Raw genomic sequence first — 26,964 nt, forward strand, 5'->3', positions numbered from 1 at the left:
GAAACACTGAGTAAATGGCCTGAGGGTAGAGAAGAACACTGAGGATTTGGCCTGAGGGCAGAGCGAAACACTGAGTAACCATCATGAGGGTAAAGAGGAACACTGAGGAGATGGCCTGGTGGCAGAGAGAAACACTGAGGAACCGGCCTGAGGACAAAGAGGAACACAGAGGCAACAGGTTGAGGGCAGAGAGGAGCTCAAAGAACATGGCCTGAGGGCAGAGAGGAACACTGAGGAGAAGGTCTGAGAACAGACAGGAGCCATGAGTAGGCTTCCTGAGTGTGGACTTATATGAACAAGAACTCAGGTGAGAAATTTGATGGACACTTTGACAGAAAGTTGATGAATCTCAATATAGTGAGTGGGGACAGTAGGGCTCTGCTAATGTGCATATAATAATGAGTCTGTCCATTGCTGCTTTCCTTTGCGCTGTTCCTGTAATGGGGAAAGGACAACCAAAGGGTTGAGCACTAGTGTAAACACAGACTTAAAGGGGTTGTCCGTCACTTTCTAACAATGCCTTGAAACGCTTTTATGACTTTTAACTTTCAAATGAATTGTTCTGAGTTATTTTGCAATAAAGAAGATGCATTTTATCACGGTGTGCATCATACTGGATCTTATCGTATCTCTTCTTACACTTTTCATCCTCCACCAGTTAACACTGTTTCTGGTAAACATAGAAGTCTAATATGTCCATAATCTGTATCTGTCTTGACTCTCATGCTCTGTAACTTGCCATCCTCTCTTTCTGTTCCCCTTTATCAGCATTCTAAAAGTGCCGAAACTTCCTTTATCTTGCGTCCCAGCATGCATTGCACCTGCCATTGTGCAATGGCTGGCCTACCCTGACCTGAAAGCCTTCCTTTTGGTTATGTCTGAACGCATTGTGTCAGACAGGAAAGCAGGAGCAAAGAAGAGAAGATCTATCCCCACTAGAGATGGATTACGCTTTACAACAGGCAGTGGACAGCAAGTTCTACAGAAGGGAGAAACTAAGCAGCCGGCACGTTGGAGGGATTTTTTCGAGGCAAGATAAAACCATTTTAAAAAAGTGATGTGCAGATGGCTTATTTATCACATTATCACATGAGATGAAGCTTTCTCGAAGTACAATGACCGTTGGAAACACGAATGAAGAACGCTTCTTTTAAACTCTTTGCAAAGGTACTAAATATTTTCGGCCTCAAATTTAGGTGAAAAAAAAAACCCTTCTGGATCCACTGCAGGACAGTGCGTAATAGAGCCCCTGTGTGATCATGGCTGTGGAGGACTGTTGGCATGTTACCCCTTAGACACTTCACTTCATACAACAAACAAAATTACCCTTCCCGCACCCTGATCTCGCAGCTGGAACCTATAACCGCGCTCCCTCTGGGTCTGAGGGACAAAATAAGCCTTCTGCTCTCCCCAATTTCTGCATAAATCCATGTAACCCGCAGCTCTGCTATAAATCTTGGGCTCATTACAGGCGGCCAGGCTATAAAGATTCCTATTGCTGGCAGATAAGAGGGCTCTGTTCTGGTGCCCCAGCAGGCAGCACAGTGCAGTCACTGATGATACAAACAATTAACTCCGTGTGTGGAGATTCCAGAATTCTGTGCAACATCATGCAGGTCCTCCATCACGTTCCCAGGCTTACCATGAGAAGCCACGTTTACAGGGAGAATGAATAGGTTCAGTGTTCACAAGGTCTACCCCTCGAAGGAAGCGTTAAAAGGGCGATTTTATTATAATCCGCATTTCAGGATGACTGATTTACAATTCTGGACTAATATTCCTATTAATAAAACCAAAGGAATCAGAGAAAAATGAGGATATTCTGCGTGACGCAGACAGTCATGGTGTTTGTAGATGCCGGGAGATTTATGGCTTCTACAAATTTTTGGAACGGTTTCCTCATAGTGCACAAAGTGGTATAAATACTGGCAAGGTGTCAAGTGTATTACTCACCCTTTTCTCAAGCCCTAATGTCCAGGCTGACCTTTCCATCAATTATAATGCTTTCTCCTTGGTCCTGGAATGTAGTTTTTCACAGGCTGTGGTTCGCTTATGGTCCCGACAGTCCAATAAATGGCCAAAGTCATCTACAGAGGTTTCAGGAGCTACACAACTTTCTTCACCATCCACAACTATCAATGTCTTCACCCATATAACCAACTGATATCAGTCTAGTTGTGAGACATAGAAGAAAAGTAAAGGGCAGCGCAGTACTCCAAGCCAAGCTTGATAAAAGTTCTTTACAACCGAAACGTCACCACTCCACATGGGCTAACGAAAACCCATGACTTTTTTTCAGATATTGGAGTGCTGCCTTTTTTCTTTTCTTCGATATCTTGCAACTGGGTATTTATTCGGAAGGCATTACACCCACATCTATCTATCATACAGTCTATCTATTTAACTATCACTATTTTTGGAGTCGCACTTATTAATCAGAAGAGTTGCTGATTAAAAATCTATATCTTTCAGTCTATCTATCTATTTCTCTACTTATGTATCTATCTAGAAAGGCTCAGTGTGGGAGACAAATGGGCCTGAAATTCATTGGGCGAATCAAGGAAATCCAGAAGTTGACGTCATGGATGTCAGCAGCGGCTGCAGCCGGGGTCAAGTGATGCGGAAATGAGCGGGCATCGATAGCGTGGCTCACAGGTACATTATGGCAGCAGAAGGGATTTACAAATATACTTAGCTAAAAAGTGGAAATTGATGGGGGCATTATACAATGTAGGGGACCACCTCTTTAAGCAATTTGAAGATGAATTGATCTCCAACAGGCCTAAAGTTAAATATGACAAATTTCCTTTGCATTTGAGACAAAAAAAATATATGTAAAGTATATTTTCAGATTATACATTTTAAAAATTACAAAAAAGGAAAATGGATGATGCAAAAGTTTGGGCAACCTGCATGGTTAGTACCTAGGAACACCCCCTTTTGAAAGTATCACAGCTTTTTGTAGCCAGCCAAGAGTCTTTCATTTCTTGTTTGAGGGATTTTCATTCATTCTTCCTTGGAAAAGTCTTCCAGTTCTGTGAGATTCCTGGGTCATCTTGCGTGCACTGGTATTTTGAGGTCTAGCCACAGATTTTCAATGATGTTCAGATCAGGGGCTGTGAGGGCCATTGTAAAACCTTCAGCTTGCATCTTTTGAGGTAGTCTATTGTGGATTTTGATTTGTGTTTAGGATCATTCTCCACTTGTAGAAGCCATCCTCTTTTCCACTTCAGCTTCTTTACAGATGGTGTTATGTTTTCATCAAGAATTTGTTGAAATTTCATTGAATCCATTTTTAACTCTACCTGTGAAATGTTCTCCGTGCTACTGGCTGCAAGACACCCCCAAAGCATGACTGATCCACATCCATACCTAATGGTTGGTGAGATGTTTTTTTCCTGAAATTCTGTGCCCTTTTTTCTCAACACATACCTTTGATCATTGTGGACAAAGAGTTCTATTTTACTCAGTCCCTATGACTTGTTTCTGTCATGATCCAGGATGGGGTTTCGCTTTGGCCCGTCCTGATCAGACTGGGGGTTAATTGTTCCGCCTCTTTCTGGCAGAGGGCGGCTATTTAATGCTCACTGGACCTAGGTCCGGTGTCAGTTATACTCTTGCCCTCGGCTGAATAAGTTGACCTTGTGCGTACGTGTGCCTTGTGCCTGATATCTTGCTTGCTTGTTTGGTTTTGATCCGGTTCTGTCCCTGTTACGAGTTCTGCCTGCCCCTCTTGTACTGCGCTACCTCTCGTGTATGACTCTCTGCTTGTGACCCGACTTCTCTCTGCTCGTCCCCTTGGTACCACGTCGCCATCTTGTGTATGACCTTTGGCTTTGTCTGACTACCCGTCTGTTTGTCCCTCCTGTGCCTCGTTTGCCTGTACTGTTGTGACCTCCGTTTTGCCTGACTCTGTTGTATGGTGTCCTGTCATATCTGAAAGCAGGACGCTAAGCCCCGCCCCCTTGCAGTCACCTGACCATAGGTCCTGTGCCAGCGAGCTAACTTCTGTGTCTGCAGGTCCTGGGCATCTTTACTTTCTGGCGCTGACTGGACCCTGACACCAATAGTTTGAAGCACGCATTGTCACCTCTGCTGCCCTGCTCCACAGGTATCTTTTAGCACTGTTTCTGTACTCAGGACACGCGCACTGGCTCTGTGAGCGAGTGTAGTGTGGTCTCTGACAGTTTCCAAAATGCATGAGGTTTGTTTAGATGTCCTTTTTTAACTTCTGACACTGAATTTTGTGGTGAGGATTCAGGAGAAGTTTTCTTCAGATTATTCTCCCATGAAGGCCATATTTGTGCCAGTGTCTCTAAACAGTAGAACAGCTCAAGAGTCTGCTAAACCTTTCTAAAGGTCTTTTGCAGTCACTCAAGGATTTTGATTTGTCACTCTAGCAATCCTTCGAGCAGCTCTCACTAAAATTTTGCATGGTCTTCCAGACCTTATCTTGACCTCCACTGTTCCTGTTAACTGGCATTTCTTAATTACAATTCACCCTGAGGAAAGGGCAACTTGAAAACACTCTGCTATCTTCTTATAGCCTTCTCCTGCTTTGTGGTCATCCACCATTTTCATTTTCAGAGTGATAAACAGCTGCTAAGAAGAACCTATAGCTGCTGCTTATTGGAACAAGGTTAGAGGATGCTGGGTTTTTATATAGTTGAGAAATTTACATCACCCGATCACCTAACGATGATAGTGAACAAGCAATAACCCTAACCGGCTAATTAAGGTCTGAAACCTTGGTCAAAGTTATCTGAGCACACAAATCTCCAAGGGTGTCCAAACTTTTGCATTGGCCCACTTTCCTTTTTGTAATTTTTAAAATGTAAAAAATGAAAGAAAAAAAAAAAAATTATATAATATATATATATATATATATATATATATATATATATATATATATATATATATATATATATATATATATATATCTCGTATTTTGCGGATTATAAGACGCACCCCAAATTTTGAGGCGAAAAATAGGAAAAAAAACTGTTTTTAATAAAATGGTACTACCTCTTATAATGCATCCGTCTTATTGCTTACCGGGGTGGTGGCTGCGGTGAAGCGGGGTCCCAGGGTCGCTGTTGGAGGAGGCAAGTGTGGCGCGTTGCTGCAAGCCACAGGCTGGGATGAGGGGGTGTTCCGCTGCAGGTGAAAATGGCTGCGGTGCTTTGTGGTGTGGGGGCTCCGCCAGCATTTTGTGAAAGCCTGGAGCCCCCCGCACATCCATTACTGCAATGCAGTGGCCTAAGGGAAAATGGTCGCCGGGGGGCGGCGCATGCTCAGATTGAGATCTCTGCAATGAGACCTCGGGTGGCCAAGCTCTCAATCTGAGCAGTCGCCACCCCCTGCGGCCATTTTCCCGGAGGCCACTGCATCACAGTAATAAATATGTGGGGGCTCCAGGCTTTCACAAAATGCCGGCAGAGTCTCCCCCCATTTTCACCTGCAGCGGCGCGGATTGGAACACCCACTCATCCCAGCCTGCAGCAACTTTTGCCTCCTTCAGCAGTGACCCTGGGACCCTGCTCCACCGTGGCCGGTAAGGTATATCCGCATTAGGCCGAGGTCAGACTTGCAAGAGACTCGCACGCATCTCACATCTCAATTCCCGGAACTGCAACCAGCACTCGGACAGGAGCAATCAGCTGCATGTATTTCTATGCAGCCGCACACTCCGGTTCCGAGTGCTGGCGGCAGTGCCGGGTATTGAGATGTGATCCCGGCCTTATATAAGACGCACCCCCATTTTCCCTTCAAATTTTGGGGGAAAAAAGTGCGTCTTATAATCCGAAAAATACAGTACATATATTTTGCCCAAAATACAAAACAAACGTGTCATCTTTAATTCTAGGCCTTTTAGAGATCATTTCATCTTCAACTTGCTTAACTGTTCATAATAACAGTAATTTTGACCAGTGGTGCACAAACTTTTAAAACTTTTACATGCCACTGTATCTATTCATCTATCTGTTGTCCCTATATCTATCTGTCCATCTCTTGGATCGAGCCGTGCATATATGGTCAGTAGGCACAACTCATCACCGTGCCGCCGACTATTAACTGAAACAACGCAGTTCGCAAAATAAAAAAAAATATAGTATACAATTTATCCAGCTGACCACCCAACATTGCACTGAAAAGTGGTCTTCCGGGGGTGATCTTCTCTAAGAAAATGGACAAGATGCATATCACACATATTGGAAATGTGTTCTGGAAAAGGAGGTGGTCTTCCCAAAGAGGTGGCCCCTTGTAATGGTTTCACTGTACACGTATCACTATTACTTACGCAATTTCTATACCTCTCCAACACATCTTCAACCCTTCTAACATAATATTAAGCTGTTTGGACAAGAATACTTATCCACATCTGTGTATACCAAGTCCAAATTCACTACTGCGAGGAAAATCTGTGCCCCTCTGATTCATGACTTGCTCACCCTAAATGGCATTTATGAGATTTTAAGGTTACTGCACTTACAGCCTCTCCAGGTCCAGAAGTCCATAAAACGAGCCATTCCTCAATATGATGATCTTATTATTGCTGAGGATCCTGTGAGAACATAAAGAAAGAAAAACGATTAACTTAATATACAGAGTGATTATTAATAAGTCTTAGTATGACGTTAAAGCCCAGGGTTTAGGCGCAGGCTATTATTGCCAAATATGTTCTCTAGAGCTACACATCTATAATGTGCTCTAGGCTGGTGATCCGCATCCCATACTTTTATTTTTTTATAATAATAATATGAATGTAGGTGGCATTTCATTTTTTTATGCATAAATCACTGGACATGAGACGTTTTCTTAGATAAATAGAATATCAGACCATTTTTTTTTGTATATAGGAGTCCAACTTAAGTCACAGGAGGTCACCAAGTACCAATTACAGTCCTGACTACTCAACCTAATGTGTCAACCTTGCAATAAAAGACTGATTTTGGTGGCTCAGTGGTTAGCACAGTTGCTTCACAATGCCGGTATCCTGGGCTCAAACCCTAATGAGGATAACATCTGCCGGACACTCTTATGTTCTCTCTGTTTGCTGGGGTTTCCTCTGAGAGATCAGGTTTCCAGGTGGACTTGTGTCCACTTTGTCCTCGGTGACAAGTCATTTTAGACCTAGTTTAGATAATAATTGATAATAATCTATGTCTAGATATATGTCTAGATATATAGAACATATAACGCTAGATGCAGCCTTCATGTATGGAGAACGTGCCGCCCTGGCTCACGACCGGAGCACTGAGTGTTTGGCTCGTGACTCTTAGCTACAGTACAAAGGACTGGACGGTGACGGGGTCTGCGCGGCCAACAGCCACATGTGGTTCACGAGACATAAGGAACACGCAACGTCACCACCCCACGAGTCACACATAGCTCAGGACCAGCACACGTCTGTATGTAATTCCCACACCGGCGCCTCATTTCCATTCATATTATAGAATCATATTACAGGTTTTTTTTTTTTACTATTTTCAACAATGCAACATATTTACCCAAATGTAGAATAGCTGCAACGTTACAGAGACTTTAATTATATACTAGGGCACTGCAGACATAGCGTCTCCCTGATACAATGGTGCCATGCTTTCACAATAAGAGGACCGTATAGCTCCAATAACTGCAGCTCAAACATTCATTCTGGGCTTGGACTGGCCCACAGGAGAGCAGGAGAATCCTCCGGTGGGCCGCTGTGCAGGAGTAATCCAACACACTCTTATATGAGCAGTACTTGGAACTATACACTTGAATCCCTATGTTCAGACAATGGCAACATCTCATTCATTTACCAAGCATATTTGCATGCAGCTGAAAAGTGGGGCCCTGGAGTTGGCTACAGGTGGGTCCTTGGCACCCCAGACCGACACCGTGCACGTCTGAAAAATACAGGTTTTGTAAGATTACTATTCCAACAACCACAAGGGGCATTTCTAGTAGCAGCACTGTGAATGGGAGTCGCTATTTCAGCATTTTCTTTAGGGTTCGCTCACATTAGCGTATAAATAATTGACTCCATTCTCTTCCAGGACAGTAGGATGATTTCTTTCTCACTTGTCATGCATGACCATGGTTTTGTCCTTGAAGGGAATCTGTCAGCAGGTTTTTGCTATTAATCTGAAGATAGCAGAAGATCAGGCCTGATACACAGAATTCAGGGATGTGTCACTTATCAAAGTGTGTGCTGTTGTTGACTAACTGTGAAAGATTTATCACTAAGGGATTAACATTGCTGGACTAATCCAGCAACGCCCCCTCCTATGATAAGCAGCTCACTGTCCCCGCCCACACAGAGTCTGGTGTGGGCGGGGTAAGCTTCCTCAGCCCTGCTTCATTCTAAATCTAAGAACTCAGGTACAGCAGTTCTGACACAACCAAAGTAACCTAAGTGATACATCGCTGGCTTCAGGGTCTCTTTATCTACATGTGCAGAATCACAGCGTTTCTGTAGCATTCAAAATGCGGCCTCTAGTCTGCACCAAAAAGTCTGCATTTAAAAATGGGAAAAATGCATTTAAACACAGATTAAAAAATACAAAATAGATGGTTACTGCACATTTTGGTAGGGACATGTGTGAAAAACATACAGAAAAAGAAACACAGCAGAAAAACATCAGTGTTTCTGCAGTATGTGTGAACAACATGGCTTAAAGTCCCCCCTAAAGGGGCTTACATGATTAGAAAAATATGGCTGTTTTTCTTTTCAGAACCAGCACCACATCTCTTGCAGGTTTTGTTTGCTCAGTTATATAAAGGTAGAATAAATAGCACTGAGCTGCAATACCAAATTCAACCTGTTAAGAGGTGTGGCGCTGTTTTAGGAAGAAATGAACCATGTTTTCTCTCCCCCTTATTAGCCCAAATAGAGAGTCACTATAAAAAAACTTGATCACCGATGATCGGTTATATTAGGCCACCCATCTCAATAACCGGCATGTAATACCACATTATTTCTGCAGAGCAACAGAATAATGTGACTACAGGAGCAAATATTTGTCAATGATCACCCAAACCGCACCCTAAATTTCCTGATTCTTTCTATTGAGCTGAAAACGGCTAACTACTAATTGAGCTAACTACAGACCTGTCTCTAATCTTCCCTTCATCTCTAAACTCCTGGAACGCCTGGTCCACTCCCGTCTAATCCGCTGTCTCTCGGATAACTCTCTTCTCGACCCCTTACAATCTGGTTTCCGCTCTTTACACTCTACTGAAACTGCCCTCACTAAAGTCTCTAATGATTTAATAACAGCTAAATCGAAAGGTCATTGCTCCCTGCTGATTCTCCTGGATCTCTCTGCCGCATTTGACACTGTGGATCACCAGCTCCTCCTCACTATGCTCCGTTCTATAGGCCTCAAGGACACAGCCCTCTCCTGGTTCTCCTCCTACCTCTCTGACCGCTCCTTCACTGTATCTTTTTCCGGCTCCTCTTCCTCTTCTCGTCCCCTTACTATCGGGGTCCCGCAGGGCTCAGTCCTAGGCCCCCTCCTCTTCTCTTTATACACTGCCCCTATTGGACAAACAATCAGCAGATTTGGGTTCCAGTATCATCTCTATGCTGATGACACCCAATTATACACTTCTTCCCCTGACATCACCCCTACCCTAATTCAAAATACCAAGGATTGTCTGTCTGCTGTCTCTAGCATCATGTCCTCCCTCTATCTGAAACTAAATCTCTCTAAAACTGAACTTCTTGTGTTTCTCCCCTCTACTAACCTCACTCTACCTAACATCGAAATAACCCTGGAGGGTTCAATCATAACTCCCAAGCAGCATGCCCGCTGTCTAGGGGACATATTCGACACTGAACTTTCCTTTACTCCGTACATCCGATCACTCAGTCGCTCTTGTCACCTGCATCTTAAAAACATCTCCAGAATCCGACCTTTTCTCACCTTTGAAACTGCTAAGACTCTTACTGTCGCTCTTATTCATTCTCGTCTGGACTACTGCAACTCTCTTCTGATCGGTCTCCCTCTTACCAAACTTTCTCCTCTCCAATCCATCTTGAATGCGGCAGCCAGGGTCATATTTCTGTCCAGCTGCTTCACCGATGCCTCCATCTTGTGCCAGTCATTACACTGGCTACCTATTCGCTACAGGGTCCAGTATAAACTCATCTCTCTCACCCACAAAGCTCTCCACTGTTCTGCACCGCCTTATATCTCCTCTCTCGTCTCTGTCTATCGCCCTACACGTGCCCTCCGTTCTACAAATGACCTAAGACTAACATCCCCCGTAATCCGAACCTCGCACCTCCGTCTCCAAGACTTCTCTCGTGCTGCTCCAGCTCTCTGGAATGCACTTCCCCAGACGATCAGACTGATACCTAGCCCTGACCTATTCAAGCGCGCTTTGAAAACCCATCTCTTCAAACAAGCCTACCACATCAACTACTCAGCAAGCTAACTTTGCCCTGTTCCCTCCTTCCAAATATTATTCTGAATCTGCACCCTACTATTCATCTGTCTCCACACCCTTCATGCACACGATAACTGCACTTGATACTTGTCTATTGCACTTAAACACACGGGCTGATGTGCAGCTTTATATGAAAATCCCTATTATAATTGCCAGACCTGAATTAACAAGCATTTCTCACCTACTGTGTCCCCCCATTTCCTTGTAGATTGTAAGCTTGCGAGCAGGGACCTCACTCCTAATGTCACTGTTTGAATTGTCTTAACTTGTATTGAATTTATTGTCTGTACATGTCCCCGCTTAATTGTAAAGTGCTGCGGAATATGTTGGCGCTACATAAATAAAAATTATTATTATTATTATTATTATTATTATTATTAAAACGGCATCTTGGCACTAAGAATAAATGGGCCGCACTATCAGTATTGTATGTCTCCGCCATTACTCCAGAATTAGTCGGTGGTGAGAGATTATTATGGAAGAGAAGAATTGTCCCTTCACTTTGGATCCCAAACTGACATTGAATGGTCCTTTATTGCAGGAACTCGCACTCAGTGTAGGTGGGGATTTACAAGTGCCAGCACTTATCCCACTTCCTGTCATTACAGAAAATCACAATGCTGGGTCAGGGGTCCCAGAAAATTCAGCTGGAGCTGAAAATGGAATTCAGGGGGCAGCCACCTCTTACAATAACAGCGGAAAGGAAATAGCATTGTATGGCGAAGAAGAGGATCATGTATGGCCATCGACATGGGACTTCCCTTTTCAAGAAGCGTAGAGAAGTGATCAATCTGCCAAAACAGTGGCGGTCTCTAAACGGGGACTCTCCAGCTTTTGTAAAAACTATAACTCCCAGCATGTCCTCATGACTGGGGAGCCTCCAAGTGGAAACCAATGATTTACTGCATTACAACAAAATTCCCCTATATGGATACACAAATTAGGATGAAACCGCCTGTATGTACACCTGGACACACTCAGATGCTGCAGAACCTCTTTTTAAAGAGTATTTGTAAACAGTGTCAGACTGAAGAACATTGGGCCCACCCACCTTTCTTCCCCACTCAAGAGCCCAATTGTATCTCTTCAAGGAGAAGTGAGGGCCCACCGGGGGATTCTCCGGTTCTCTGGTGGGCCAGTCCAACCCTGTTTGTAAAAAAATGGCTCACAGAGGTGAGCAGTGACTAGAAAGTCTCACAACTCTGTATAATCGCCAGCTTCTGAAATCAGAAATGACCTTCTTTGAAATGCTGTGGTATTTCAGAGAAAAAAATATTTTGAAGATCCAGTTGGGGACTGTAGGGAAAGGTGAAACTACGTCTATCTCTGCCCCTGGCCGGCTCTTCCCAGCGCTGTTGTGAGTGATTGACAGGTCTTTAGCTATTCAAGAGACTCGTCAATCACCAGCAGTGGAGCTTGGAGAAGCCTGTGGAGGTCAGAGAAGGGCTTGTCTCATCTCTAGCTATGGTCCACAGCTCGATCTTTAAAGTATACTTTCTCTGAAATGTTGGGGCGATTCAAAGGCTAGGCCTGACTGCAATCATGTGCTCAGGCTCTGAATTACGCTGCCCAGAGTTTGACAGGTCCCTTCTAAAACCCCAAATTGAGACATTTAAGACCAGCCCCTAACAACTTGCTCAGAAAGCCAAATGCTCATAACAGGCTCACTCTGGATGGAGTTTGCATCCAATCTCTTTTTGAGACCAGTTAAGAAGGATTATACTATCGGGGATAAATAGGACTGGTTGGGGTTCCAGTGGTTAGGTTAGTCCCGGGAGGAGCTCAGCAGAGGAAGACTCAGGACAGAAGACGGAGAACGGTGAAGTGCTCGACCAGGGGACTGACAGGAGAAGACAGTCAGGGGGGTGGTACCGCAGGACAGACGAGGCCCCGGGAGTACCGACTGGACGACGACCTCGGGCAGGTGAAGCGCTGGCGGTAGATTGGTCCAGGACAGCCCCAGCGAAAGATCCGCGAGGGACATCATCATGACTAAAGGAAAGGTGAAAGGTACCCGGGCCTGGAAACAGAGACCTGTAAAGGAACTGCGGTGCATGGCTAAGATTGTCAGGAGGACGGCAAATAAACCCGGATCTGTTACAACTGAATCCTGCCTCCGTCTCATCTTTGCATCATCCTGTCGTGGTAAGCAGTGGACCACCACCCCCCCAATCCGGCCCCCTACCACAAGTGCACAGTTTTTGTATGTGGTCAAAAACTATGATGTTTTCAAGTAGAAACCATTTCAGGAAAATCTCCTTCTTTGGGCAATTTTTGGAAGAGTTTGTTATTTCATAGAGAGTTTTGAAGAGTTTTTGAAGCATTTTGGAAAAGTATTTTTTCTGAAACATTTTTTTTCAGCCTTTTGACAAACACCACCTTTTTTTCCCACCAGGTGTTTTTAAATAGGACAACCCCACACCCACAGCCAGCCAGGAGAAGAAAATGAGAAACGAAACAGTACTATCTGGGGAGATGTATTAAAGCACCACTTCAGCTTCAGCTTTTTTTTGTGGAGTGGTACCACTAATATAAGTTCCCAAAAGTTAGTATTATACTTACTCCGGCCCCACACCGCTATCTTGTGACCGCAACGTCTGACTGGCCGGAAGTCAGAGGTGACAGTCACAAGTTCTCAGAGTAAATTTATGAGCCTCGTTGTGACCTCGTTCTGGCTCTCATAGACTTACATTGAGAACTGACCTCTGGATCATCTAAAAAACACTGCAGCCATCCGTCAGGTCGCAGCTTACAGAAAACCGACCGAAGTGGCGCTGATAACACATGAAGATGGCAGCTGGTAAGTATAAGACTAGGAGCAGGGAACTTACATGAGCGGCACACTCCAGCGCTACAAGTAGAAAAAAACACTGCTGGAGTGGTGCTTTAAAATTGGTGCAAAGGAAAATTGGAGCTGTTTCCCATAGTATAATGCAATCAGATTCTACCTCTCATTTTTCGGAGGCCCTTTAGAAATTGGAAGCAGTTGCCACAGGGAACTTCTCCATTTTCCCGTACCTCCAGTTTGGATCCATTTTCCTTATCTGTTCCATAATTACCAACAAATCAATCCTGAATCCTGAATTTACCAAAACATCAGTGGTGAGGCAATCATGGGACTGTGGCTGCTGTATGATGCCACTGACCACTCTAGAAGAACCTGCAAACGCTTTCCATGTCCAGCACACAGCTAGGTCATATGTTACTTTTTTAAGCTTCAGAAGATCTCCCCCTTTTCCAGCCCAATTTTAATCCATAGTTGGCAACTTTTTCATACAGCAGTGCACCCCCCTCTAACAGATCATACACATTTTACACCCCCGAAATGTGGTTATGACACTAAACATTAGAAACCATCAGGGAAGATCACTTTACTTTCTGACAAGATTCAGGAGGCTTCTGAGGTGTCCAGGAGATTTGTCTACTCTTCCGAGAGTCGGAGAGGTCTCCTCTACTCACAAGGGACCTCCCTGACGCTCTAGGAGAGTTGCCATGCACTGTCCCAGGGTAGCGAATGTTGACGGATGTGATGTCCCACAAGAAGCAACCAACATCACATGCCCATCGCTCAAGAAATGTCATCTCAAGAATAAAGGAGCGCCGATGACTGCAAATTACCCAACAGTTAACCCTTTACCTTCTACGGAGAGGTCATTCTGTTACTGATCAGCTGTTCCTCAGGTACTTCAGTTCCCCTGTAACAAAACATCCCCCTTGAGCAGAAAGAGGAGGCAGAAGCCAGCAGCAGGTCCAAGAACCCAGGCCATTCATGCACAAGTTCATTAAAGCTTTTTTAATGAGCAATTAGTGCTTGTGGATGGGGACACAAGCTAATGGGGTCAAGACTCTGTCTTTATGTGTTGGCTCCCTGACTGCTGGAGGCCTGGGCACATTCCTTCATTTAACCCTTGGTAGGACTGATACTGCCTACAGCAATAGTTCATTGTGTCTAATATCTGCATTATATCTAGTTCTCTGAAAAAAAAAAAAACAGGCAGCCCACTCCTTGTGAACCTTCCCCAAATTTTTCGTAACAATCCTTTCAAGGCTGCGGTTATCCCGGTTGTTTGTGCACCTTTTTCTACCACTTCTTTAGCAATGACCTTTTGTGGCTTAAGCTGGAGTCACACATAGCGACTCACCAGCGATCCCGACAACGATATCAACGTGTCAGGATCGCTGGTGAGCTGTCAGGCAGCTTCACCAGCGATCAGGACCAGCGACACTGAGCGTGCGGCGTCACTGTGTACGTTAGTTACAAGCGTGCTGTGCAGGGAGCTGGTAACTAACGTACACATCGGGTATCCAAGGGACTTGCGTCCCTTGGATACCCGATGTGTACGTTAGTTACCAGCTAATCGCTCGTCTCCCGCCTGTCACACGCAGCGATGCGTGCTGGCCAGTGGGAGACCAGCGATGGAAGAAATGTCCAGAGGTTTCCAAGAGCGATCAGCGATACCGGCAGGGGGGCCGGTCGCTGATCCCCGTCACACACAGTGATATCGCTGGTGAGATCGCTGTTGTGTCACAAAACTTGTGACTCAGCAGCGATCTTGCTAGCGAGATCGCTATGTGTGACTGGGCCTTTACCCTCCTTGTGGTGTGTGTCAATGACTGCCAACATTTCGGATTTTAAAACCATGTTTTCAAGCCGATGTTATAAAGTATTCTAATTTACTGAGATAATGACTTTTGGGTTTTCATTGGCTGTAAGCCATAATCATCAACATTACCAGAAATAAACACTTGAAATAGATCACCCTGTCTGTAATGACTCTATATAATATGTGAGTTTTACTTTTTGTGTTGAAGAACTGAAATAAATTAACTTTTTGATGATATTGTAATTTTATGAGAAGCGGCGAAGCCCCTGTATATTCGGTGACTGTGCACAATAGACAGCACCCTGGCCAATGTACAGCAATGATCTAGCGCACACAAGCAATTTTCCCCCCCAAAAAAATCACAATTTGCACTAGTTTTGTTTATTTGGTAGAGGAGACTCTGATAGTTTTAGCCCCAACTCAGGTTGTGGATATGACTAACCCAAAAATTCAATTATATTTTTGGTAAACTTAGATGACACGCGGATAGTGTTTGGTCTCCATTTTTGTTACACACCCGTTGACTTTAGCGGGCGAGTCTCCTCTCGGGCTTGACTAGTGCATGCTGTATTTTGCTCACACTGACAGTAAGTCCCTGTAAAAGCCTTTGTATGAATTGTGCCATTGTCTTACATTGGTCCGTGTTCAGTCTGACGGACCGAAAGTAGGCTCCTCTAAACCTAGTCTGGAAGGACAAGTGCAGAAGGCAACGTGGCGACTGATGACCACGCAGGATGGGTTAATCAGGGCAACCAGAAAGCATCCAAACATCTGGATATTGATCATGTGGAAGTGATGGACCGGTTCTAAGAGTTCAGCCAACGAGGATGAAAAGTCATCACGAATGAATTCATCCAGGTGCACCGTTTCTGATTATTGCATTGGGTAAGAGAAGACGTGAAGAAAGCAGATGATGAAGGTGTGACCATCGAGGCTGCAGAATGATTTATATTAATGACTTATTACAGAGTCAATTAATGAATCATCTAAAAGGGGTGAAATCATTTTCAAGCGATCTTCTGACTACATCTTTCCATGCTCGCCATCTCCTGCACTGCGTATGTCAGTTTACACTATAGTTCTTGTATTCTATTCATGGTCTATAAACACCAGTAAAAATAATCTTTCTTGTATGTTCTAGATCTAGTGGTGTAGTGTGGGGGTGGAAGACACGGGTCGGTTACCCTGGGCACAAAGTTCTTAGTTCCCATCTGGACAGCCCCTGTCCTCATCTGGTCACAATGAAAATCTTTAAATTTCCTTTTCTCGATGATGACCAGGAACTGAGAGCATTTTCAGGAATATACAAGTGAGACAGATAACAAAATTTACCTGGTATGGTCAGGAGATAGCTAGAAATATGATTTTCCTACTGGACCTTTCCTTATGACTCCCAAAGTAGCCCATTAGGAGTCCCGTTTGGCAAAGCTGACATATCTGGGAGTCACCACATCTAAAAAACCTCAGTTAAAACTTCACCTCAATACAGAATTATACTCTGAGCCATTTTGCTGTAAGGAACAGACCGGTCTTTGTTAAAGAAGATGTTCTTAGAATTCTGTCATTAGAAATTCCACCATTTACATACACTTCCCCACCGCAATCTTCTGGATTAAATCTGATGGGAAAACAAGGCCCTCTCTTCTGTGAATACACAATCTATGAAGAAGTCATTCATACATGATCCTATGAGAAAAGGAAATATGATTGTGAGCTCCGCTGGTGAGTTCTCAAGTCACGTATCAGAAGTCTACTGAGTTACACTCTTTTTGTGCAGTTTTCTTAGGTCCACACTTCATAAGTAGTGATGAGCGAGTATACTCGTTGCTTGGGTTTTCCCCGAGCATGCTCGGGTGTGCTCTGAGTATTCGGATGTGCTCGGATATTTAGATTTTGTCGACACAGCTGCATGATTTGCGGCTGCTAGACAGCCTGAGTACATGTGGGGATTCCCTAACAAACAGGCATTCCTCACATGTATTCACGCTATCAAGTAGCCACAAATCATGCAGCTGCGTCGACAAAAACTAAATCTCCGAGCACGCCAAAATACTCGGAGGACTCCCGAACACGCTCGGGAAAACCCAAGCAACAAGTATACTCGCTCATCACTAGTCATAAGTAATAAAAATAATAATCTTGCAGCGCCAACATATTCCGCGGCATTTACATGGCGATTTTAATGCAAATTTTCAGCGGCGTTTTACAGTACCAGCAAAGCCTGCGAGATTTCAGAAATCTCATGCACACAGCTTGTTTTTTTGTCCTCAGTATTTTGTGCTTTGTTTGGTTTTTGCAGAATACAGCATGTCACTCCTTTCAGCGGTTTTCCAGCATTTTTCACCCAATTGAAAGTAATGGGTGGTGAGAAAACGCGGAAAAAAAAAAAAAACACTGAAAAAGACAGGTGACAGGTTTGGCTGCGTTTTTTGTGCCAAAACCTTATGAAGTAGAGTATGATTTTTTTTTTTGGCACTAAACTTGACCATCATGCACAAGAGACAAATGTCGCATGACTTAAACCCAGCAAAAAATGCAGCAAAAAAAAAAAGTGCTTTTTTTTAGCAGGTTTTGTTGCAGAAAAAAAAAAAAAACGCAACAAAAACGCCACGTGTGAACTTAGCCTAGCTGAGTATAATTAGGCTGTGTGCACACGCTGCGGATTTTGCTGCGGTTCTGCAGCGGTTTTGGCCGCTGCGGACCCGCTGCAGTTTTTGCTGCGGTGTACAGTACCATGATTCCCTATGGGAATCAAAAACCGCAGTGCAGACGGTGCGGAATTTTCCGCGCGGATTATCTGCGGTTTTCAATCCGCAGAAAGAATTGACATGTCAATTCTTTCTGCGGATTCTGCTGCGGCTTGCCATCTCCTCCATTGAGGAGATGAAAAACCGCAGGGCAAAACCGCAGAGCAATCCGCAGGTAAAACCGCAGGTATTTTGACCTGCGGTTTCACCTGCGGATTTTCCAAAATCCGCGCGGATGAATCCGCACCTAATCCGTAGCGTGTGCACACAGCCTTACAGTATCACCACTGCACCGTCCCAACCATCCCCTAATGGCACAGACAGTCCTCGAATAACGAGACTGATAAGACACGGTCACATAACAGAATGCTGGGCCGATAGTGTGGTCCGTAATGAATACCCTGATCCCAAATCTTCCCATTACTCTTTAGAGGAATGTGTGACCTGACCCCCAATCAGCTGCCTTCCACTAATATGTGACCTTTACACTTTATTAAGCCCGTGGAACGAAATACTTTCCCGCCTGTCACAAGGACCGCGGGGCAACCGGAGATCTGTGCAGATCACATTAATGTACGATAAAAAGCCGTGTTCACATTGAGATTTTTGAGGCCTTCAAAAAGTAAAAAAAAAAAATCAAACAGAAACCACTTTTGAAATCGCTCTTTCTGGGGGGAGAGTTTCTGGTGGAATTTTTCTTTTCCTAAAGCGTTTTTAATGAGTTTTTTTTCCTTGAAGCCTTTTGATTGAGGACGTTTAAGGGAACCCGTCACCATATTTTGCCACCTAATCTGAGAGCTGCATAAAGTAGAGGCAGAGACTCTGACTCTGGCGATGTATAACTTACTGGGCTGCTTGCTGCAGTTTTCTTAATCAAATCAGTGTTTTAAAAAAAAAGAGGAGCATTAAATCTGCTGCCAGGTATTCCAGCCCCACCCCCACTTCTGATTGGCAGCTTTCTGCCTATGCACAGTGCACACAGAAATCTGCCAATCAGTGGGGTGGGGTTATACACAGCTCTGCCTTTAGAGATCTGGTAGATCTGCAGCAGATAAAAGAGTGATTTTATCAAAACGACAGGAAGCAGCCCGGTAAGTGACATATCGCTGGAATTAGGATCTCTTCCCCTACATCATGCTGCTCTCAGATGGGCTAGCAAAGGCCTGATGACGGATTTGCTTTTAGTCTGAAAGTCTATAAAAGCTGATCCCAACATGTAGGACATGACACATCCTCAGCACTGTGCAGACAGAGACTAATTGCACGCTCTCCAGTCTTGAGTTTTACCTTGGAGCATAACAGCCATGTGTAATGCAGATGGCAGCCATTATGTTATTAGAAATACATCATATAGTTCTGCATCATTGCCGGCTTTCTTCTCTAATAACTATTAGGAGGCGAGCCCCAGCCTTCACATAATAGCGAGCATTAAACAAGTATAAAGCACGCGGCAGATTAATTCCATCTGCCCTCCACAGATCTGTCCTGCATTAATACCTTGACAGATCTAAAGTGACACCGCCGCTCACCGACTCATATATACGCTCACGGGAAGGCGGATTCTGTCACTGCTTATGAAGAGAGCAAATTGTGGGCCCCTAAAACAGCGGACTCATAGGCCGGCCTCGGGAGTGATTCCAGATTGTGTCTAGACATAAATTCAGGTCAGGATGGAGGGCCCGCCTGTCCGGTACAAGAGGGGTTAATTTTAAGGCAGTTTTGCTACTATTGACCCCCACTGTCTCCTAAAAAAAAAAATATCTCATGCAGAAGAGTGTATTTTTTGTCATCGAGAAAATCGGATCAATCATGCTAATCGTATTGATCAGAGCTTGATCAGCGTGTGATCATAGTGTGCTACGATTCTCCAGGATATGGAGAAAAAAATCTCCATCTTCTCCGTTGTGTCAGTCTGTGGAAATCGGACTGCATTCTGATGTCATTCGAGTGCAGTCCGATGTTTTCCACGGACTCATTGACTTGCATGGTCGAGTGTGATCTGAATATCGGATCACACTTGTGCATGCTGCAATTTTTTCTCTGGACTGGCTCGGTCCGAGGAAAAAAATCTGACGTGCACGGCCCCATAGCATAACACTGGTCCGAGTGCGATCTGATGTTTTGTCAAATAGCACTCAGACTGTAATCGTCACAAGCCCTTATTGTGTATTTTTTTTTTGCTGTGTTTGACATTACAAATCATGTGACTCTAAGAGCAATCTTGATATTACATTACTTAAGAATCACATGACTTGTCATGTCAGAAACTTTTTCAGAAACAAAATGCACCAAAAACTGCTAAAAAAAATTACAACAGAAAAAAATGCATTAAAAACATTGTCCTTTTTTCAATGTCCTTTAGGCCAGCGCATTCGATGGCTGCAGGCGAGCATTTGCAGAGCCGCTGAGCCCAGTGATTGGTTGCAGTGGTTATGAGTGATGAAGTTGTGACATCACTGCTGCAGCCTGTGATCAATCAGTGGAAGCAGCATCGGAGTAAAGTCATTGTGATATAATAAACAAGAGCAAGTCCATAGGATTTTAAAAAATTATAAATGGAAAACTCCACAAAAGGGATTCATTAGGAACAGAAAAATAACTTGCTAAAGGAAATGGCATTATGAATAAATTACTAAACACTTTTAATTAGAAAAATCACAATAGTTTTGCCTAGAGAGGTAATCACTACAAAAAGTGGCCACCGTCTTGTTATACTGACACCTACTGGAAATACCAGGAGTACTTAGGTAAGAACAGTCTACTCATATTGCTGTCCACCCTGTCTTTCTGATCTAATACTAGAGATAGCAAGTGTAAGAAGAGGCTGCTCAAACTGCTGTCCACCCTGTCTGTCTGAACTAATACTGGAAATACTAGAGTGATGAGGTAAGGAGAGGTTGCTCACATTGTTGTCAACCGTCTTTCCACTCTGTCAATGTGATCTAATAGTGGAGATATCAGGGATGCTGAGGTATGAAGAGTTTACACACTGCTGTCCTCACTGTCATTCTGATCTAACACTGGAGATACGAAGGTGCTGAGGTATAAAGAGGTTGCTCACACTGATGTCCACACCGACTTTCTTATCTAATACTGGAGATACCATGAGTGCTGAGGAAAGAAGAGGATGCTCACACTGCTGTCCAACCTGTATGGTCTAATAGTGAAGTAATCAGGGTACTGAGGTAAGAAGTGTCAGCTCACACTGCTGTCCATCCTGTCTGCCTGATCTAATACTGGATATACCAGGATTTTGAGGTATGAAGAGGCTGCTCACACTGCTGTCCATGCTGACTTTCTTATATAAAAAATGGAGATACCATGAGTGCTGAAGAAAGAATCTGCTCACACTATTGTCCATCCTGTCTGATCTAATACTGGAGATACCAGGATTTTGAGGTAAGAAGAGGCTGCTCACACTGATGTCCACACTGACTTTCTTATCTAATAATGGAGATACCATGAGTGCTGAGGAAAGAAGAGGCTGCTCACACTGTTGTCCATCCTGTCCGATCTAATACTGGAGATACCAGCCATGCTGAGGTAAGAAGAGGTCGCTCACACTGTTGTTTATCATGTGTATCTGATCTAATACTGGAGTTATCAGGGTGCTGAGGTAAGAAGAAGCTACTCACACTGCTGTTCAAACTGTCTATCTGATCTAATACTGGAGTAATAAGAGTGGTGAGGTAAGAGGCTACTCACACTGCTGTCCAACATGTCTATCTGATCTAATACTGGAGATACCAGGAGACCGGAGGTAAGAAGAGACTGCTGACACTGCTGTTCACCCTGTCTGATCTAATACTGGAGATGCCAGGGGTGCTGAGGTAAGAAGAGGCTGCTCAGACTGCTGTCCACCCAATCTGAATGACCGTACATGGCATAGGTTACTACTGCACATTCTCACCTCTCCTAATATTCTAGGACAAGTTTCTCTTAGTGTAACAAGTCCATGGCCATTTTAATCTTATAGTGATTACCTCACTAGACAATTGTGATTTGGTAATGAAAAGTATTCAGGTATATATTTATAATGACCGTTTCCTTAGTTAATTTTGTTTCCATTCCTTTATAACCCTTCTGGGCAGTTTTTATTGTGTAAATAGCTAAAAGTTCAAAAGCAATAATTCATATACTGTATATGAACATTACAGCAGTGCAGTAAAGATAATATACAGTGTATACTGACCACCAGATATATGTACTGTATGGCGCAGGAATTAACTCTACAACTACGGTCTGGTTACTGTCTGCATCCATAGCCAGGACGGGCTTTATAAATGGTGTATTTATCTTACCGTACCTTAAAGGTAAATAAAAGAATCAGCCAAAAAGTAGAGATGTGCGTTGTGGAGAGGAGAGGGGACATATGTTCTGTGTCAGTAACAATGGGAACCCATGACAAGTGGGGGCAGACAGCGGTGCTTAGGGGGGTTCGGAGGGACCACCATATGTTATAAATAGCTCTTGCTTAGTGCAGTTGTCAACAGACCGTCCATTAGCGCCAGGCCACAGCGGTAACTGAACTATAATGTCCTCGGGGTGTATTACTCAAGATAAACACATTGAACTTCGCACAATCTCAATATTTAGGCACAGTTTTCAGATTTTCCTTCTCTTTTCGAGGATCTCAGGGTATAAAAAAAATCCACATACCAGCTGCTCTTCTGGACTAAGCCGGCTTCTCTCTGCTGACATCGGGGCTAGAACTCGTCTTTGATAGTATTGGTCGTCTCATATGGGCCAAAGGGACCTTTTGCGCCCCCCAAGGCTCCAGAGCCGTGTGTGACTGCATTCCCTGCACCCACTATTACGCCTCTGGTGTGATACATTCTTCTGGAGAATTTCCTCTCTTTTTTTGTACCTTTTACTGTCTGTTATTCTTTCAGTTTATGCTACATTTATGGATAGATTAAAAAGGGCAAATGGAGTAAACACCTTTGGAATGGCCCACACTTAGTTTTAAACCGGGCCCTTTTCAACATTGAACCTTGATGTCTACCAACATCATACTCAAAGGGAATCTCTCAGTAGTATCAGCCCTCCTAAGCCGTCTATATGGGAACGCCGGTCATAGGAAGATGAATAAAATGACACCTTCATGTCTGCAAATCGATGTCTGATTCCAGAGAAATCCATATTTCTCTTATATATAAATGAGCTCTTCCAGGCTATGGGCCGGACATAGCTCTCCATGACAATCTGCCTCCAGAGATTATTATAAATAAAAGGGAGTGTTACCAGTGTGATGGGTAATGGCCGCTCCTGATCTCACGGCAGAGCTGTGTGTGTGATTATACCTGACACATCTTCATTCTTGTCTCATGTCCCATCAGCTCGCACCCTGATGGCACTCCTAGTGACCACCCCTGGCTTAGTTTCTGACTATGCTACTACTCCATCACCATTACTGCTGCCAATCAGTGACTATTCCAGGGACCGCAACATGGTGATCTTTGATTCTGTAGGTCCATACCTCCATGCAAGCGGCAGGGGGGGAAACAAATACAATACTTTATACCGTCCACCATCAAAGTCATCAGTGTAACACGACAGGTCAAGAGTCCATTTCTTCATCCCTAAATATTCCACCATCATCTGCAAGTGGTAGTATTGAGAAGTGGAAGTGTTAGGAACTACAGGAACTTAACCACAAAGTGGAGATCACATAAAGTTATGGAGCAAAGTCATTGGCTGCTGAGGAGCACAGTGCATATTTCACCAATGCTCTGCTGACTCCATAACTTCAGAGTGCAAAGCTTCAATGGTACTAACATCAGGACAAAAAAGCTGTGTCCTGGGAACTTCAGGCTTGCAAGCCTTACATCACCAAGCACAATACCAAGAATCGGATTAACTCTAGTCTAGTAGAAATGAGTTCTGTGGAGTGAGGAATCACACTCTGTCTGACAGTCTAATGGACAAGTTAAGGTTTGGCAAATGTCAGGAGAACGTTAACTGCCTGACAGCATTGTGTCAACTGCAAAGTTTGAAGGAGAAATATTGCTCTAGGGCTGTTCAGGGAATGGACTAGGTCCTTAGTCCTCTTAAAGCTTCAACCTATAAGACATTTTAGAAAATTGTGTCTTCCAACTTTGAGAGAACAGTTTGGAGAAGGACTTTTTCTCTTCCAAAATGACTGTGCACAAAGAAAGTTCCATAGAGGTGTGGTTGAGGGAGTTTGGTGTGGAATTAAGTTGAGCAAATTTTTGGGAGCCAAATTTCAATTCACCTCAAATACCACAAAAATAAATTCTACCCGAATTTCCTACGATTTGCTTTGTGTAAATGAAGAGGACCTTGAAAAACGTTAAAAAATCTGATACTCAACTTGCTGGTAACCTTTCTTTCCGTAGGCGATCGTCCGCTGGTCCGCTCTGCCCAGTCTATTTTTTCCTTCTTCTTCATGTTGTCCTCTTCGGCAGTTTTACTCGGCGCTGGGGGTTATGGCACCAAGTAGATCTCTGACGTCACAACGCTCATCATGTCATCACTTTGTACATCACAGTGTTACATTGTCCATCGCCCGAGGGCTAATCAGTGCCTTGGATGGCATATGACATGTGCCATGATATGAACTCCCGAAGCCTAGCTAGAGCAGTGACTAGTCCTCGGGCAACGCACGTCATCATGTCAAAGGCCTACAAAGAGCTGGAAGTCACAGCATTGGGTGAAGATGACCAAATATGATGTCGTACGCCAGAGGAAAGAGGAAAAAAGAACAGATGGAGCAGAGAAGCGGATGGTGGACTGCAGATGTGGCAGCGGGACACGTGAGCGGTGAGGTGAGTACCATTTTTTTTTTACAGCCAACCTACAGTATGTTTGTTCTTCTTTGTTGTCTGGAGAGAACCAAGAGACTAAGAAGGAATATTGGATCCACATATACAAAGTGAATTTTCCTGCCAAATTCAAGCCAACTGCAGAATTCAAATCTCAGCAGATTCGCTCATCGCTATTATGGAAGAACATGACTAGTGTAAGGTAGCGCTTATTATTCGGGCAGGGGATACTCGCTAGGCAGCCAAATAACCAGATCCAGCACGGGTTTTCCATAAAACATCATCAGTTCATGCGGTTTATTCAGGCATCATAAACCATAAACAGCCACAGAAAGTTCATATCAACAGCATAGCGTCCATGACAGAGCTCCACTCTGTTAAGCCTGTACTCACACAGGTTATGCAATTGTAGAGTTGTGGGCCGGACTGGGGGGTGGTCCCTCTGTATACCGCAAAGTGACGTATAGACACAAGATGAGGCAGGTTTCGGGATCAACAGGTCCAAGTTTATTCTCTCACCGCCCGACTGACGGCCCTCACAGTACACCACAATATCTCCTTCACGGCCATCCGTATCCAGGGCCGCTTCACGCACACTGTACTTTACACCGGGGACGTACATATACACACCGTCCCCTCTTCACTCTTCGCTCCTGTCAGATCCGTCACTGTGGCCGCCTTAGGCCCGTAAACCAACAGTACTTTTGCTGATCAGTTGTCTCTCTCAATACGGTATGCTTTACCTCTGTGCCTCGTCTATACTGCGGTACTTTTGTGTCAGGACCACCCCCCTGACTTTCTCTCTCCTCAGTCCCTCTGGTTTGGTTCTCTCACAGTGCACAAACTGTCGTAGTCTTCCTGTCACTTGAGCTCCCCCTGGGGACTGGAACATTCTGGAACCCTCCTGTCAAATTTATATCTTTCCCGGTTCCCCCTAACTCCGCCCCTCATGACCAACGGTTTCTTAAGCCCTAAGCTGATGTCAAGTCCTATGCTCACACTCCTCCCTGCCCTCTAATGGTCAACCCAAGGTACTGCACGTCCACTACACTTTCCTAGTTGTTTCCCTACCGTAATAACTGACACCTGTCTAAACTGTGCAAACCTTCCTTTCTCTATTCTGACAAGTCCGTCCGTCAGGTCACCTTCCCTACACAATGCCCATTGCGCAGGCTTTCAAGCCTCACAGTTCTCACCCCATCAGGGTTACCTCATGGTTGCTTCACCACACTGCACATGTCCATTCCCTCTCCCTGGGAACTGTCAGACACTTGCAGCCATTAAACATAGCGTCCACGTGCTGTCAGGAAAGCAGCCTCATCTTCCAGACGAGACATTCCAAAATGGACCAACCGGGTCCAAGCATTCCCTCATGTGACCTATCCTGGCCACCTTATATGGTCTGTAGCCATGCCCACCGAATCACATGGCTATGACCTCATCACAGGTCCTTCAAGCATTCATACACTTTACTATGGCGTTCTAGACACCGCCCCTAGGTGGGTTTGTAGGTAGCTGGCCCGCCCGTCTCACCAGCTACCTGGAAAGCTCTCCCTGACACAGTGTAACGAAAGCTCGGCAGTACCTCTGCTGATCAACAGACATATTCAAGCTTCCATCCCAAGGCCACCTACCTTGGGATACATAACGATCATTCAGCATCCTGCCACTCATCCTCTCTCCTGGGACACCCACACAGCACCCCCTAGCGGACACAGTGGTCACTACACCACACCAGTCACATACAACCCTGACCACAACCAGTGAACACCTCTGGGATAAGCTGGGATGGAGATTACGAGCTAGGCCGTCTCGTCCACCATCAATATCTGACCTCACAAATGCTCTTCTAGATGAATAGGAAGCAAATGCAAAAGGCAACCTCCAAAATCTTATAGAAAGCCTTCTCAGAAGAGTGGAAGCTGGTCTATCCATGAAGGGACCGACTCCACATCAATGCCTAAGGATTCGGAATGGCAGGTCAGAAGATCTCCTGTGGATGTAATCTGTAGGGGTGCCAATACTTTTGTTCATAAAGTGTATATAAGGAAAGCACACCAAAAAACTGTGTGTATGGGCAATTCCATCCATATAAACTAACACGGACGAATGAAGAAAAAAAAAAGAAGTGTTACATGAAGAGTAAATGAGAACCAAACTCCGAGACAGAAGTGATGGGTGATAAACAGTACGCGGTGTGCACAAGCACCGAATTAAGAGAAAAGTGTCACTCGCACTAGACCACAATGCCCCAAAGTTCAGTGTGTAACCACAATTGTCCCCAGCATGCTGACGGTTGGCCGCCACCCCAGCAGGACATAAGGTTGTCCTAGTTTCCTTCATAAAAAGAGATCTTCAGCAGCCATCTTGTGACTGGATTAAAACCGT

At 44.4% G+C, this 26,964-nt stretch overlaps 1 protein-coding gene across 1 annotated transcript in view; it reads right to left on the reverse strand.

Moving 5' to 3' along the window:
* ADGRA2 (adhesion G protein-coupled receptor A2) overlaps positions 1-26,964 on the reverse strand; it is a 206,277-nt gene that overhangs the window by 98,879 nt on the left and 80,434 nt on the right. Inside the window, exon 2 of the mRNA XM_073569029.1 lies at positions 6,494-6,565. Coding sequence (XP_073425130.1) covers positions 6,494-6,565 — 72 coding nt within the window. The remainder of the gene's footprint in view (positions 1-6,493; positions 6,566-26,964) is intronic.

This window comes from Dendrobates tinctorius, unplaced genomic scaffold (assembly GCF_039654945.1).
Source record: "Dendrobates tinctorius isolate UK_male_01 unplaced genomic scaffold, ASM3965494v1 ptg000022l, whole genome shotgun sequence".
NCBI classification, from domain to species: Eukaryota; Metazoa; Chordata; class Amphibia; order Anura; family Dendrobatidae; genus Dendrobates; species Dendrobates tinctorius.